Source organism: Terrapene carolina, unplaced genomic scaffold, assembly GCF_002925995.2.
Source record: "Terrapene carolina triunguis isolate 2854851 unplaced genomic scaffold, T_m_triunguis-2.0 Scaffold231, whole genome shotgun sequence".
Lineage (NCBI taxonomy): Eukaryota > Metazoa > Chordata > Testudines > Emydidae > Terrapene > Terrapene triunguis.
This window is the reverse complement of record NW_020664582.1, coordinates 7,709,918-7,727,444: the sequence shown is the minus strand read 5'-3', so window position 1 is coordinate 7,727,444 and position 17,527 is coordinate 7,709,918. Positions and strand designations below refer to the sequence as shown.

At 41.7% G+C, this 17,527-nt stretch overlaps 1 protein-coding gene across 2 annotated transcripts in view; it reads left to right on the top strand.

Moving 5' to 3' along the window:
• LOC112110133 (S-adenosyl-L-methionine-dependent tRNA 4-demethylwyosine synthase) overlaps positions 1-17,527 on the top strand; it is a 124,347-nt gene that overhangs the window by 30,688 nt on the left and 76,132 nt on the right. For both annotated transcript variants that reach the window (XM_024204981.2, XM_024204982.3), the window contains exons 10-11: positions 8,133-8,185; positions 11,671-11,789. In XM_024204981.2, the coding sequence (XP_024060749.1) occupies positions 8,133-8,185; positions 11,671-11,789 (172 nt within the window). The remainder of the gene's footprint in view (positions 1-8,132; positions 8,186-11,670; positions 11,790-17,527) is intronic.

Below are 17,527 nucleotides of genomic sequence, written 5' to 3'. Positions count from 1 at the left end.
TAGCGTTCCTCTTGCTGGTGTGTTTCAGGAATATTACTGGGTAATATCTTGTGATAGTTGTAGGGCAAGTTCCTTCATTCGACCCAAATACTGGAAATTCAGTCGACATTACTTTGTTAGTGGCAAGAACGTTTGCAGCAGCTCTGTGCGTGGCTCTGCTTACCACTTTGCTCTGTCTATATCTGCATAAAGCATGAGGTTTTTTCAGCACTAGTTTAATGTAGATGAAAACACTGAAGTGGTATTTGTGGCGGTCTATTTGTCAAGCAGACACTTCGATAGGAAATGGTGCTCTGATACATCGGTGGTTTTATATGCTCCGCTAGTTTGGCAATTTTGTAATATAAAGATGGATCTCTGCTTTGATTAAAATGAAAAATAGTATCATATTGGACACTGAAATTTTAAAAATTTGTCAAGTATTTTATGGTCAGTAAATTAAGGTTGAGGCTGGAGTTTGTTGCAGCTACTGGCAGTTCATCATTGTCAATTTCCCAGTCTCAGTTTTCTGACATCTAGGTACATATGTTGCTTGTGTCTAATGCACATGGCTTGAGAGCTTGTATTTATTAGTCATAGCAGGTTTTTACAACATGTTGAAAATGCAAAAATAAGTTTTTGATAGTCACAGAAGACGTTAGGTGCTCAAAGCAACATTTTAATAGCTCAGTTGGGAGGCAAAGAATCACAAGTATTAAGCTGCAATTGTTTCGCAGTCAGGGTCCAGTCCTGCAACCCTTTGTCACATAAACACTCTCATTGGGAGTCACTCTGTTAATTGCACTACTCATAAGAAAATATTTCAGGATCAGGCCCTGAAAGCTTCCTACCCCACAAGCCTATTTTTAAAGTACTTTTACCCCCAAAATGCTTTAAAAATGATGTTGTGAAAACTAGGCCTCGTATTGGTTGTGTTGATTGATTTTCCCCACTTCACCCCTCAGCCATGAGACACTGGTCAGAGCTCAGAACAAAATCCAGTGTGTGTTTATAGTTTAATATCCACCAATATGACTGGCCAACCTGTCCAGCTACCAGATACTCTTCATATTTTTGCATTAAATACTAATTTAATTCCAGTAGTTTTCTTTCAGCCTTTGGGTTTTGTGGTCTCTTTCCCACCTGCTCCCGGTTTCTCTGCCAAGTAATCTTTGCCAAGTATCCCTGTTGTGTGGTAGCTCAAGCAAAGAAATTGCATTATGGCCTTCATGATAATCCTTAATGTTGAAGGTGAATTACTACTGTATTAGTGACCTTATTGCAACCCTTTTACACTCCACTTTTGTATTGTGGGAGCAAATGGGAAACTTTATTCCTGTGAACATTCTCCTGATGAGTGGCAGGTTTAACAGGCAGCAGTCACTTCAAACCAGAAGGTTTGTTTAAGGAGACTGCTTAATAGAACCAGACAAATATATTGAATGTTTATTATCCCCTGTTCACAGCAGCTCTCTGAATTTGTCTGATTTTCAAGTTCAGTGTTGCATCGAATTTGCTTTCACCAGAGCTTGCAATGACTTCTTCCTTATTGGAGAGCGTGGCTAATTTTTTGCTCTTGCACCTCCTGGTGATTTCAATTGCTTATTTAGTTCAGTCTGTCATGGTTAAATCCTTAATTTTACAGTCCTACATCTTTCAATTTTTTGGCAAAACAATTTTTTGATAGTGCAATGACCCTCCATTGTGGTGTTCCCTATGTTTCTGTGCTACTTAGGGCTGGTCTGTACTAGATAGTTGTATAACTATATTGCTTAGGGGTGTTAATTTGTACTGATACAGTTAACAGTACATCTTCCAGTGTGGATGCAGTTATACTGATACAAAGATACCTCGTACTGGTGTATAGCTTACTTCACTTACCGAACTACGTTAAGCTTATACCGGGGTAAGCACTCACACTCATACCAGTATAACTGCATCTGCAGTAAGAGGGTTTTGCCTTTTTAATTATACCAGTATAGTTAAAGTGGCAAAACTTCCTAGTGGAGACAAGGCCTGAACATCTGAGTTTCCTGGAGATGTTTTCGGTTCCCATGGATGACATGCTGTTGTAATGGAGAACACGCTCTATCCTTTGAGAATTCATCACCAGTGAGTGGCGGAGAACATAGGATGTGATCCCTGTATGGATACCAAACAGTGTTTTTTTTTTTTTTTTTTTTTTTTTAAATCACTTGATAAAAATGGTGCAACTTGGGTCTGACTTGTGGTTAAATTTTTTCACTGTGTACATCCTGCTGCTTGACAGCTGTAACGTAGCTTCTGTCTCTTCTTTTAAAAGTCTGGCAGTCAGAACAGATCATTACCAAATGTTCTTTTTATCCCCGAAATATTATAGCCAGAGGACACTCATTTCTCTCAAAAGCTGACCTGCAGGCTATAATTCATGTCTTTTATAACACTCAGGCTTGATTACTGAAATTCACTATTTGGCAAGCTCTAGTTTTTTCAGAATTCATCAGCTAGAGAAGGCTCACTTGGTACAAAGTCCCAGTTTTGAAGTCCTTGTGCTTTCAGTAAAATTTTTGTTGTTGATTTCATTATGATCCTGCTTATGATGTTAAAGGTATTTCATGGGCTTGACTTACATGAATATTTGGTCATTAAAGGTGTGTTGATGAGTACTTCTTTTGAGCAGTGATATGACCATAAATCCATCTAGTTGTGATTAGAGAGAGTGCTGTCTGGAAAGCATTTTTTTATTTGGAGTATATTGAAGCTAAACTTTCAGCTTAAGCCTGTATCTCATTATAAGTGTCTTGGGAAGATGTGAAACTTGAAATTTCTTTGCTATCACCTTGAAACTACTAGCAAAGGGAGTTGAATATGTTCAGAATGTCCTTGGGAATATCAGGCTTGCCCTGAGTGCTTTTAGATGGGACCAGTAGCTGGATTTAATTGAGACGGCCATTGTAAGCATAGCAAATAGGAAAGAAGATCAATAGAGTTACCACAGAACCAAAAAAGTATAACAGTGAAGGTGACCTGGCACAGCTGATGGAAAAGGTGTCCTGGCCTAGGCTACTGAAGGGTTCATTATGTATGGTTCACGTAGCAGACACACAACATAATGAGAGAGAAGAGCCTCATTTTGATTCTGTCTCCTTTGCATCCACAAAAAATGTTACCGTATCCTGTATAGTTTAATCATGAGTATGCACAGTTCTTTGTGCTCCTTTCTTCTGTGTTACTTAGGCTGGCTTGCTGCCGGTATTGGTAGACCAAATGGGAGATAGATAAATGGGTTTTAGAGAAATTGGAGGAATGGTTTTATTCGTTAAAATAGCCATACTGAGCTGTTAAACTTTAGCCACTAACCTGCATGGGGATGGGTTTCATTTGGCTTAGGACTTCGCCATTACTTAATAGTCCTTGAAACGACTAGGATTGCTGAGTGGGTAATTGTCACCAAACTTTCCACACAGTCAACACAGCAGGTGAAGAGCTTGGCTTACCAGCTACATAAATTGCTTTTAAGCACTTCTGCAGATCTCTGTGCTATTTCTTCCAGTAGTATAATTCCTGGAACAGGCCAACTAGATGAGTCAGACACTTTTCATCGCTAAGTTGAGAGCTTCAGCCCCTCTTAAATGTTGAGCAAAATCTTAGGAGGTGCTGAGCATGTGCAATCCCCATTGCCTTTATTGGAGGTTTGCAGGTGCTCAGCATAGTGAATTTGGCGTGAGTGGCCCTTGCTCAAGGGAAATAAACCTTGTAGGTTCAGGATCCCAGGGTCTCAACATCTCTTAAGATTGATCTAATTTTTTCATTACCCTGAACTGGTCAACAGGGGATTTGGGCAGGTGGGTTTTATTTTCAGTAAAACTTTAATATAATAGGTTTTTTTTGTTAAGTGATAATATTGAGACTGTCTTACTGACATGCGGTGCTGTAGTCTTGGAGAAAATAAATCTCTTCTAAAACTGTCGATGGAGGGCTGCAAAGGGCACCCGATGAATGGGTAAAATGTTGTTTAAAAAAAAAAAGGGCATGGGAGCTCTGTCGAGTGACATGAGCTACAAATGTGGTCAATGGAACCTTCTTGCAAGGGAAGAAGAAGACGTGCAGTTAGTTCTACTCAGACAAATAATAAAAATGAATTACGGTAGCACCTAAAGGCACCAGTTGAAATCAGAGCCCCACTGTGGTAGGCATTGTAGAAACCTAACAAGAGGGAGTCCTTACCCCAAAATGCTCACAGCCTAAATAGTCAAGACAGACCCAGGACAGAAGGGGAAGAAGTGGCACAGGGAAATGAAATGACTTGCCCAAGGTCATACTGCAGGTCAGTGGCAGAGCCAGGAATAGACTCCAAGTCTCCTGACTTCCAGTTAAGTGCCCTATCCACTAGACCAGGCTCCCATGCCTCATATGGCTTTGGGTTTTTTTGCTTTCTTCTGCAGCATGTGGGTGTGAGCCAGTTGCCAGGATTATCTGAGCATATCTCACTTAATCATTTCCCTGCTATTGCGGGGGCCTCAGGCTCTGGTGCACATCTGGCCCCTGCTATTTCCTGCTTGTGGCGCATAACAGTCTCCTGAGGGGTGTAATACTTTGGTCTAATTTCGGTTGTTGGGTTTAGCGTGCGGGTGCTGGGTGATGGTGGTGGCCTGTGATGTACAGGAGGTCAGAGTAGGTGATCTGGTTCTTTCTGGCTCTAAACTCTCTATGTAGTTTTGGTGAAAATAAATCCCACATTTTAAATGTTGATTGGGGGCTACATAGATCCCCAAATACATTGGTAAAATGTGTAATTTCCTAAAAAGATGGGGACAGACCCTCAGCAGGTGTAAAATGGCATAGCTCCATTCATAGAATCATAGAATGATAGGACTGGAAGGGACCTCGAGAGGTCGTCTAGTCCAGTCCACCAGGACTAAGTATTATCTAGACCAGTGGTCCCCAACCTTTTCCATGGGGCGGGCGCCAGACGACTACCTGCCGAGGACCGTGGCCGCTGGACAAGCAGCCGCCGAAATGCCGCCATGAAGCGGCAACATCAAGAGGTGTCACCGCCGAAATGCTGCCGAAATTCGGTGGCATTTCGGCGGTAGCGCTTCTTGACGTTGCCGCTTCTCGGCGGCATTTCGGCGGCTGCTTTTCCGGCAGCCAGTAGGCGGGTGCACATGGATGCCCCAGCGGGCGCCGTGTTGGGGACCCCTGATCTAGACCATCCCTGACAGGTGTTTGTCTAACCTGCTCTTAAAAAATCTCCAGTGACAGATTACACAACCTCCCTCGGCAATTTATTCCAGTGCTTGACCACCCTGACAGGATTTTTTTCCTAATGTACAACCTAGACCTCCCTTGCTGCCATTTAAGCCCATTGCTGGTTGTCCTATCCTCAGAGGTTAAAGAGAATAGTTTTTCTTCCTCCTCCTTGTAACAGCCTTTTATGTACTTGAAGACTGTTATGTCCCCCCTCATTCTTCTCTTCTCCAGACTAAACCCAATTTTTTCAATCTTCCCTCATAGGTCATGTTTTCTAGACCTTTAATCATTTTTGTTGCTCTTCTCTGAACTTTCTCCAATTTGTCCACTGTAAGCTCTTTGGAGTAGGCACAGTCTCTCTCCATTGAAGTCATTCATTCTGGCCCATAGGATTTTTGACAGCCAGTAGTTCATTGTCCATCAGAATTAATTTTTGTGTAACTTCTGCCTACGTAACCTGCTTTGGGCTGGTCCTTTGAGGTGCTGAGTGCTCTCTACTCCCTTTTGACTTCAGTAGGAGGTGAAGGGTGCTCAATACCTATGAACACGAATAGCCTGTTGAGTGCTGAATATGCTCAGTGGATAAAATAGTTGCACAGCCTCCTTCTATGCTTGCAGTTTGTCATGCTGCTTTATTTGTAGTTGGTACATCTGCCTGAGATTCTTGCTCTCATTTTAATTCTGCACTGACTTCATTGGGGCTGCAGGGGTGTGTAAATCAGGATGGAGCATCACCCTAAGCCTGGTTGCAATGAGATGTGCGTGATAACTTCACAAGTGAAGAACATAAAATAAACACACTAATTCCGCTCTTTGATTCGCTGTGGGTGGCAGTGATTGGTTCCTTGTGCCGAATGGAATTTTATATCTAGCTCATGCTTCTGGGCAGGAAGGAGGACTTGATTCATAAACTTTTATTTGCCTTAAAAGAATAAACATCATAAACATCTGCTGGAATTAACCAAGAAAAACTAGCTAGCTGAGGTAAACCTTTTGGGTTTGTGGGTGTCCAGTCTGCATTGATTAGTAAAGAGCTCTGCATTTGGTCTGAGTTATGCAAGTGGGCTTTCTGAATCCCACTTATCTCTTTGTGCCCATTTCTTAGTGAATTTAAATCTTACAGACATTTGTGTATCTAAGTATATTTTTTTTTCAAAGAGGAAAAAAACTTAATGTAGACTGTTTAGGGTAATAGTGCTTAGAGCTTAATGAACATCATCTAATTAATCCCCACATCCCAATGAATTTGAAGAGATGTGTCAGTACTGTTGTGATGTCAAATTTACATTATCTTCAGAATATAGGGTTGGAGTTGTCGCTGGTGTAAATCAGCATAACTCCACTAAAGACAATGGAGTTATCCCAATTTACACCAGCTGAGAATCTGGCCCACAATATCTTGAGTCCCGTTTAAAATCCCGAGGCTTCCTTCCTGCTTCTCTCCATTCCAAGCCCATCATTCTCCTTTCCATTTCCGACTCTTATCACTGTTGCAGCACGAGTGGGCTGAGGAGAGTTGGCTATGATTCTCCTTGGTCTGTCAACCTTGCTGAAGAAGATCCCCTTTCCTTGTCCAGGGGAAGAGTCACTGCTAGGCCCCTAGTTTAAGGTCTGGCCAGTTTGGAGAATGACCTACACTGGCTATTTAGCGGCCTACGTGAAGCCCTGGGTTGGTCTCTGCCCCGTTTTAGTGAACAAATATCACTTCACATAGGCCATTTGCTGGTACTCTTGAGTCTATGTTGAAAGGGCATGAAGATGGAACAATCGTTCTCCTAAGGTGCTCCCTTCAGAACTGGGCAGAGACACTAGTGTGGGAGAAGCTTCTGGAAGAGGTGAGCAGAGGTGTGATAAGTCTTGTTCTGGGTATAACCTGTGCTTTTGTTTCCTGCACCTTTCTGAAGGGCTAGATGATGCATTATGAGACTGAAGGGTCTTTCCTACATTGTCTGCTTTATACCCTTTAACCCTACCCTAGAAACCTATTAAGCACCTGGACTTTGCACCATGCAGATAGGCAAAAGGGGGTGAATCTGGACTAAGCTTTCCTCCCCCAGGTTTAGCTGTTCCCAGGATTATTCCTGAAGACCCCTTGTGTTCCAGACCCTATTTCCTTTTGCCCCTGAGAGAGATTCCATCCTCTGTATGGCTGGTTTGGAGCTAACTGGCTTGTTTGCTGCTGTGATTCTGCCATAGTTACAATGTGCCTAAGTAGCAGATGCCTCAGCACAGACTCTTTGTCACTGTGCTTTGTCCTAGAGTCTGCCACTGTGTTACGCGGCCCCATGTTGGGGCCACCCTCTTTTCATCAGAGGGAGACTGGGCAATATAAATATATCATCTGTAAACAATCAGCCGCCATCCTGAATGAAGTGGAGTCAGTTTTGAGTGGCATGTGTCTTTCCCTCTGAGATCTGGGCTCGCAAGAATAAAACAAGGCCGATGCTATCAATGAAATAACTCTAATGCAGGGAATTGCTTGTGTGTGTGTGTGTGTGTGTGTGTGTGTGTGTGAAGTTTCTCCACCATGTTAACTTAGGGCTTGACTTGCCACACACTAACTCTTTATGTAGACAAGGTGTGACTCTCCAGCACACGAGCTCACCAAGCACTAGTTTGCTGCGTGGACATCACTACAGTGTACTAAAAGTTCCGTAGCGCACTTTGTAGCGGGGGCCACGTGACGAGTTAGTGCGCAGCAAGTTAGTGGTGCTGCACGTCACACTCTGGCTTGCAGCTCATTAGCTCTCCATGTAGACAAGCTGTAGTATCGTGTCACATCCACGATCTGAACACCTTTAATTTTTAGGGGTGGCTAGCGGGGAGGGGAGATGTTAATGCTCTGAGACTAGATTAATTTTGTGTGCCAATTACTGCAGCTTAAAATCAATGGAACTAACCCTTCCCTTTTTTCTGTGCAGGTTACAAATTGATTGGAAGCCATTCCGGTGTGAAACTTTGTCGGTGGACAAAGGTACCTTTTTATTTTTTTTTAAGGTTTTGCAAAACTAACAAAAACAAACATCTAGAGACCTAAATCAGGTGTGACCCTTCTCTGTCCAAAATAACCATTTGAAAATAATTACCTGTAACCAAACCTTAAGCTGTCTATAATGTCGCTTTGCATTTTGATTTATTAAATCCCTGCTGTGAAGAGTGGAAATATGATTTAGGCAAAGACGTTGGAGCCACTCTCTAGTAGTCTCATTTTCTGCAGTTTATTCCTGTTGTTGTAGCTCCTGTCTGCAGTAATATATAGCATGAAAAATAATTGGGAATGTTGGGGAGATTGCTTTCACCACAGAGGCAAGGTCTTCTAAAGCAAAGACGACACATTCCATTGTAAAACTCACCTAGCTGTAGCAGGGTATTGAGACCAGTTTGTCCTTTAACTGATGTTTCTGGTTTTCTGTAGTTGTACTGCCTTGTCCTTGGATTTTCAGCATTTGTCAATCAATAAACGATTTTATTTGTAAGGAGTAAAATAACTTTACTAGTGTGTTAGATTCTGAAAGTTGAATTGTACAATATTGCCCTGCCCCTCCTTTAAGCCCTATGATCATATGTTTTGTGACTGATCTAAAGGGTCTGCTCTCTCCCCTCAGTGGAAAAACAGAGAATGTTATGAATTTTGCAGATTCAGTATATATTTTACTAAAACATTCTCAGAATTATAAACTCTGGGATTAAGCACTTTTATTGAACGTGCTGACACATCTTTAATTCTGGAGTCATGGCAGTGATAAATTCCCTGGTCTCTCTGTTTTTGGCGCATGATTAGCGTGGTCTGTTTTGAAAAGAACTCTTTGAATGATGATTGCCAACATGGGTGGCTGAATCTAGCTTTTACTGAAATGCCTGATGGAGGTGTCACATCACAATAGCTGCACCTGTGAATGGTTTAAAGTGCACCCTGCCGTACTGTCATGAATGTTTTGTAAGGCATATTGATCCTGCTAATGCTTTTGGTGACCACTGCATCGACTGAAAAAAGTGGGCTGTAAAATTACTTTTAAAAACCTTCCTTCTGTGGTTTTTAACATACTAGCAGGCAGCGATATACTTAAAGAAAAAGTTGTCCGACTTTGTCAGTGCTGCAAATGAGAGCGAAGAATAGAGAACTGATTTGTTTTAAAGTGCCATCGCTTCAAGCAATATTACATAAAACCCATTAAAAAGTATTGAAGTACAATTTGGGAGTGGATGGGGGCACTACATAGTTATCCCGAAGTGTGTGGTGTGGATCTGGCCTACGTTACCAGTTTCAGACTGGTATCTTAATTGATTTTAGTAGATCTAATTTAAACCAGTGGAAAGCAGAAGTAGGCCTAAGGTTTATTAATGAAAACAATCTGTACAGTGCCATCTTAACTGATTAGACGTATTTATGCTTTGCCATATTACAGAAAAGAATTGGCAGGTACGAAACATTTGTACTTCTGGGCATCTCAAAATATCCATCTGCACTATCTGGCTCTCTTAGATGATGTGCATCTTCTAAAATCCATACATATGGCAGTGGGCAGGGACTGTGTTTTTGTTCTGCGCTGTTCTGTACCGCACCAAGCAAGGGGTCCAAGGACTCCTAGGTGCTACAATAATACAAATAGTAATTTAACACCTGTTTGGAGGCAGAGGGCACAATCACCTTTTTTTAACCTCCTTTTTTAACCCCCCCTTTTTTTTTTTTAAAATCACTTAGTGCATAATTATACTGTAATGGTTAGGCGTTAGCTGTATTTTCTTTTTCTCTGAGAGGATGAAACTTTAATCTGGATCACTGGGGCTTTTTGATTGAAAGGGTTTGGTTTAAAAGTTAATCCATTATATTCCTCTTTCCCTCTTGATAGTGATAGCCATCCTGTCCCATTTGTTGTTGTTGATCTGATGTGTTGTGCAAAAGAAAAAAAAGGCTCTGACCCAAGCAACATACATTCTAAATAGACTGCAAATTCCTAAGGAAACAGGGGTCCTCAAACTTTTGTACGGGTGACCCCTTTCACACAGCAAGCCTCTGAGTGCGACCCCCGCATATAAATTTAAAAACACATTTTTAAAAATATTTAACACTATTATAAATGCTGGAGGTGAATCGGGGGTGGGGGTGGAGGATGACTGGTCACGACCCCCCAAGTAATAACCTTGCGACCCCCTAAGGGGTCGCGACCCCCAGTTTGAGAACTCCTGGATAGACGCTGAAAACCCAGGCTTAAGGAGATAATGCAATCCTCCTGGAACAGACTCTTGGTGTAAAAGAGGGTTTGTATTGCACCTCTACCCCAATATAACGCTGTCCTTGGGAGCCAAAAAATCTTACTGTGTTATAAGTGAAACCACGTTATATCAAACTTGCTTTGATCCACCGGAGTGCGCAGCCCCGCCCCCCCGGAGCGTTGCTTTACCGCGTTCTATCCGAATTCGTGTTATATCGGGTTGCGTTATAGCGGGGTAGAGGTGTATTTAGATTAGGATTGAGAAAGAAGCAGTTTTTCAGGAGAATTAAAACAAGTGAATGTTTAATAAGGCAGCCTTTAAATTGATTTTTATTACTATTTGTAGTAACTTTTTACAAGAAAGTTACCTTAAATGTACAGCTAAGTGGCGTAACCTGTTGCTTATTGATAGTGCGTGTTTTTGTAAGGCTAAAAGCTTTAACAACAGATGTGGTACATGATACTATTTAAGAAAAAATGTTTAAGCTCCAGCTTTGTTTGTTTCCTTCCTGTAAAGGAGAGTCATGAATTTTCCAGCACTGATGTAAACTTTTTATATAGGCACATACATAAGCTGCTGTACACTGTGTACACTGATCTGCTTGCCATAAATTTTCTCAAATAGACTATATCAGTCATTATTGTGACCTACTGCATACAGTTAACCTGGCTTGTGGAATCTGTCCATGGATGGATTTGAAAATCAAAGTGGCTGATGATTGTTCCCCTAACAGATCTTCACTTTCAAATAACCATACAGCATTTGATATGACAGTATTAAAAACAAAAATGATGCAAAACTTAAAGAAATGCCTGTAAAGATGTTTGAGTGTTGCTGTATTGCAGTTAATACAGCATCGGGGACTTAATCTCCATTCCAATGCATTGACTATGCTGTGGATTCTTTGGCAAAAGGAAGCTTAATTTAAGCAGCTTTATTGGTGTTCAGGTTACTGAGCTAATTAGTCACAGGTATAAGTCTCTAGTGAAGTCAGTTACATTGGAATTTTCATACATTCCTAGGTTGTAAAGCCAGAAGGAACCATTGTGATAATCTAGTTTGATCTCCTGTATAATGGGAGTAAGAATTAAGTTTGATCCATTGTCTTATTTCTTTCTATGAAAGAAGCTGAAATATGGCTGGAGTTGTCAAATCTTGTTGTTCTAGATTATTTTGCTTTTTGCATCATTTGGTTGCAAACGGTGTGTTAAACTTCTATGTGCCTTTTTCTTTTCCTGTTTCTAGTCGATGCTGCGAGGTAGAGGAGGCTGCTACAAACACACCTTTTATGGCATTGAAAGTCACCGCTGCATGGAGACCACACCAAGCCTGGCTTGTGCAAACAAATGTGTGTTTTGCTGGAGGTAAAGTACTGATGATGATTTACTTTGGTGCATTAATTGGTGTGTTTATAATCTCCTCCTGGATTCTTAGCATGAGAGAGAGACCTGCTTGCAATTCTGTGAACTCAGCATACCTATTTAAAAAAAACCCCAAACAATCATTCAAAAAATTAAATCTAATTTGTTGTGTGCTGACAGTCTGCTGAGTGCTGTGTACACGCACTTAGTAACACACAGCCTTGATCTTGCAACTGGACATGTGCTCGCATGTGGAGATCCAGTTGCAGGGACAGTACCTCAATGCCCTTCTTATTACAATTGCAAATGGGAGGTTTTTAAGTTTAAGGTGTTTCATTACCAAAGGCTGCTAAATTTTGCATCCAGAGTAAGAAAATATTAATATGATAAATTTGGTTTAATAGCCCTCTTTAATTTTTAATCCATTTGTATGACATTTTTAAAAGACATTTTAAAAAGATCCTTTTATAGTGCCTGAGAATTTGGAAGGATTAATTCAGTGTATGTTCTTACTGCTTCGATAGTGAGAGTGGGAACAATTTCAAAAGCATCCTTGAGTTTCCAAAGCATTTTTCATCTGGAAAGATGACATTTAGGCTATAAAGGAGCTAGCCAAGGGACTGAACATGCTGTGCTTTACTATGCAGCTAGTTTTTTCTTGCAATGTTAAGTCCACTGGAAAAAATACCAACCACTAATACGCCATCTCGGGACCTGATTCAGTTGAAAAAAAAATGAGTCAGCTTCCACATGGTGCAGGGTCACAGAAGGGTTAAATAAATGTGTTCATATGTTCTATATTGTATGAACCTGGGTCTCTCGTGTGTGTGTGTGTGTGTGTGTGTGTGCGTGCCTAAGTACCCATCTCAAGATGGATGGTCTTGTTAATAGTGTCTTGAGGGGCGTGAGCTTTGTCGAGAGCTGAAATTTAAGATAATACCTGAACTAGCACTCCTTACTCAGGCAAAAATTTCATAGTATTCAGCAGGAATTCTTTTGCTTGAGTAGAGAGGACCAGGTAGGCCTGGTGGGAAAGAACGTAACCCTCAGTATAAATAAAAACACTGAAGTGAAAATGTGATGAATGGGAGTAGTTGAGTTATTTCAACTTCTCAACTGTTCTTTCTTCTTCTATCCCATTAACTAATTCAATACCGTTCAAACTGTACTTAGCTTGGTTATTATTTCTCCCCAAGAGCACATAGACACCATTCATTTTCATATTCTGCCAGTGTGCTGGACCTCTCAAGATCATCCTGTGAAAACAGCTGCATTCCCCTGAGTGTCTGTTGCTCCCCCTATTTTGATAGTCTGCAAATTTAAGAGTAAAAGTATTTTAAATAACAGTCCCAGTGCAGACCAATTGATATCATTTTGAAAAGGACTTTGAAGATTACTACTATGTAAATGCTAAGTTCAAGCGTTGTGTACTGGCCATCCTATTTAAATCAACACTTGAACCTTAATTGGTACTGTAATCCTAAATAGGCTTTCCACACCTCATGGTCTAAAAGGACACCATGAGTTTCAGATGGCATAGTTAATGGGTGTTATTTTCACACTCTATTCTACAGTATGTCATAACTGTTCTGTAGCTAGGAAACAAAATGTGGTTTTTCTTTTTTCAAGACTTCAGTTTGTAATGATCAGTTAATTCTGCAATGGTAACTGTGCCATTAGGAGCGATTTTGACGTGTGTGTGTAATTGTGTACCCAATCCCAACATAGATGGGGCGTAACATAAACGTAAAATAGAAAGCAATAAAACCACCCAAACGGAGCTTTTTGGTACCTCGTGTTCTATTACAGAAAATTTAATACTGTTCCCCTCCAAAACAACTCAACTACAGTATTTTCTATCAGCAGGATTCTGTGTCTTGAAGTATGGGGCTGAATCAGAGACGCCAAGGAAGAGTAAATTTGAAAGTACGATAATTGGGATAAATCACCAAGTGTGACACCTGCCATATGACTCTAACTCATAGCTCTGTGGAGGCCATTTGTCACTTTTTAAAATAATGCTGGAAATGGAGTAGCACTAATGAATACTAATGCTGAAAAACGGATTTTACTAATGGTGACAAACGGAGTGCAAGGAAATCACTTTCTAGAGGACTATGCTGAAAAACATTCTAGTTTATTTGCTTTGGGTGAAATGGGTCTAATTAGTAAGCTCTTCGGTATGAACAAGAGGAGTGTCTCTTCAGCTGTCAGGTGCAGTTAAAAACACGGATACAGATGTGAAAAACATGTGTCGCAAATTTCAGTGATCTAGGGTCGTCCCTACCTCTTTCTGACCAGTTTTTTGGGGAAGCTAGGTACAGCCTAGGTAGTCCCGTGGTTAGGTCACTGGCCTAAAGAAGACCAGGTTTAATTCCCTACTGCACCACAGAGTCCCTGTGTGACCTTGAGCAAGTCACTTAGTCTTTGTGCCTCAGTTTCCCCATCTGTAAAATGGGGATAATGGTGTTGCCCTGCCTCATAGAGCTATTGTGGGGATAGATACATTCCAGGTTGTGAGATACTCAGATACTGTGGTAAGAGGGAGCACCGACTGGTGGAACAGGCAGGCTCAGTGGTACTCCAGTACATCAGGTGGCACCCCAGAGTGGAAGGTAACCCGTCATAGTTACCATCTATGCTGTTGGAGACTCATGTGGCAATGGTTTTTGATCCAATGCTAGTAAAATATTTGTAATATGTATTTCCATCCTGACTGGCCCTGTCAGCTAGCTCTACACACTCCCCCCTCACTGGGTTTCAGAGCACAGGTTCCAGCCCGAGCCTGAACGTCTACATTGCTATTGTTAGCCCCGTAGCACAAGCCTGAGCCAATTGACCTGGGCTCTGAGACTTGCTGCTGCAGGTTTTTTTTTTTTATATATATACAGTATAGACATACCCATAGAGGTAAATGATGGCTGTCCCAGTGCAGGTGGGGAAAAGACACAAGGAGCCTCTTTTCCCCACCCCGCTCCCCTGGCAATGTCTTCACTCAATGTGGGCGCTGGCTAGCATTGGTTGTGATGCTCATCGTCCTAAAGGCCATATGCTTGAGTGTGGCCATGGCTCGGCCCTTGGTACGTTAAACTCTGCAGCTTTGGTGTGGTTTTTTTTTGTTTTTTTTTTAAAAGCGTGGTTTGGCTCACTCCATCATCTGTGGAAGCATTATGCCTTGTGTAGATATAATGCCCAGCATTCGTGAAAGGAAGCAATTAGGGGTGCTCTGTCTTCAATACTACTTCCATTCAGAGACAGGCAAAATTAAACTTGGCCCAGGATTTTCTAAGCGCAGTGTACACATTGTCGTCATACGCTAATACTGTAGTCTCTTCACAGGGCTCAAGGGATAATATGCCTGTTTTTTAAGGGCTTATTCATGTCTTAGTAAAGTGAGTAGAGTTGGCAATGGGAGCAGGAATTAACCTTTAATTATTATAATACATAAATATCCCAAACTACTAATTCACTTTCAAAAAAAAAAAAAAATAGTCTGTCACCATCCATTGTGTCTCTTCAGCTTAATTGTCTAAATGGAAAAACGTAAGTGACCAAATCTTTTAATCAGTTAGAGGAAGCGTACTGACTGAGTTTTCCGACACTGTGCATATTATGTCATGATTACTTAGGAGATCACAAAGCAAACCTGATTTGATTATATCCTTTGGCTGAGTGTCTAAAACCCAATCAATTACTGTGGAGAGATGAAGCAGTTAAATAAATACAAAATAATAAAACCTATTAATTGAAATCTTGAGTAGGAGGCAACCAGAATAAAATACCCTATAAAAATTAGCTCTCATTTCTTCTTTTAACACTACATTGATTACAGCTGTGTCCAAATGCTCAGTCTTTCACTAGTACAGCAACCTGAAATTTTGTGGCTTGCACTCCTCAGGGATGGATTTCCTTACCGTAGTACTTGAATATCTGTATTGCCAGCCCGCAGTGTTCAAAGAGCAAGAGTCCGGCCCCCAGAAACAATGAAATTTTGAAAAGAAATACATTGTGAGTTTTCAGGTTCTCAAGCTTTTCTCTGCAGTTGGGAGGGCAAGAAACGTACCTTTTAAAAACAAAACCAACAAAAGCAGACTCTCATCTAATAACTTGACTCCAGAAGCTTGGGCTTTTAGAGAAACATTAAATATCATGATAAAAATCACGAAAGTTAGCAACACTCGAATGTAATAGAATTACATTAAATAGAATTGGAGCCTGTAAGGTGGAGAAGGCTCCTCCCATCGCCAAACAATCTATTCATTTTAATAAGTGAAGTCATCTTCCTGTAGGGGTTTGTTCTGTTAACAAAAGCAGGGTAATTCAAAACTAGCATTACTTAAACCCTAGCTTTAGCCTTCTCCCCAGGCTTGATTTGTCCTCTAGTTTGTTTTCCATAAGACCAGACTGTCCCAGCCCCTACCTTCCTTTGCAGGTCACACTGGCTCAGTAATAAGGACCCTACGAGTTTCAGCACTTGTGTGACAACGTATAAAGGTGCTTGTTAAGTCCCCATGTGTAAGGGGGTTCCTGCCTATCACATGGGTAACCTGGGGTTGGGCTAAAGCAGAGGCACAGCTAGCCAGAGAAAGGATGCATTTCTTCCCTCTCGGCTTGCTGGAGTCTTGAACGATGGGTAGTGGCGGTGACCAAGTGTTCCAACCAGCTTTGGTCTTGTTTTTAATTTGTTTGTATTAATAACGCCAGCCTTGAGGAAAGAGCCTTGGGCTGAATGGTAGCGTGGGGCTTTAGTTTATCTTCCCCTGTTGCCAGGTGAGGCGCTGGGAGAATTCTGTCACAGGGCCTAATTCTGGATTCCTTCCACAGGGACAGTTCAATTGACTTCAAACATGAGGGTAAGCTGGACGGTTTGCAAAATATATAGCCTGGGTTTGATGCCAGCAATAAATGGTGGAAACTTAAACATGCTAACAAAAAGGTTATTTGAATGGAGAGCAGAGAATACCTTCCACAGGCCTATAGGTACAGTGGCTTCTGTGGGTGCCACCTCCATTTTGTAGCAACTTCTTTATGAGGTGCTCAGTTCGGTATAAATACCTAATTAAATCCTGCCTTGTCAAGTCCAGGCAATATAGGATGGGGAATAGGTCTCACTATCTATCTATCTATATATGGTGACAAAGTTCTGTCCTTGACTCTGTGGGTCCTGCGTTTCCTGACGGATTTTTGCTAGCCTCAGAGGCTCACTGTGACCCTCCACATAGCCCTTCTCTCTCTAGAGGCAAGGGTCACAGTCTACTGAGCCATTTTCATCATAAGCCAGCAAGGGAGGTGAGGAGAAACAACCCTCCCTCACACAGTCTCTGTTGTCTCCCAGTATCAGTGATTAATCAGGGAGGGGAAGGGGGAGCCCGGGCCCACCCTCTACTCCGGGCTCCAGCCCAGGGACCCTAAACTTAGCAGCTATGAAAGCTGACTTTTTGGAAATAGGGCATGTACAATTCTCTGGGCTACTTCCCCACAGCAGCCCCCACTCAATATCTTCTTCACAATTACCTCAGGGCCTCCTTCCTTGCACCTGATATGGATTCGTACTACTTCGTTCCTCCTATAGCTCCTGACACCCACCCCGCACTGACTAACTGAGAGGCTTTTAACTAGTTCCTGCCAGTCCTTAATTGGCTTCTGGTGTCCCAATCAATCTAGCTGTCTCTCCTGCCTTCTAGAAGGATCTTAATTGGCCCCAGGTGTCTTGATTAACCTGGAGCAACTGCCATTTGGTT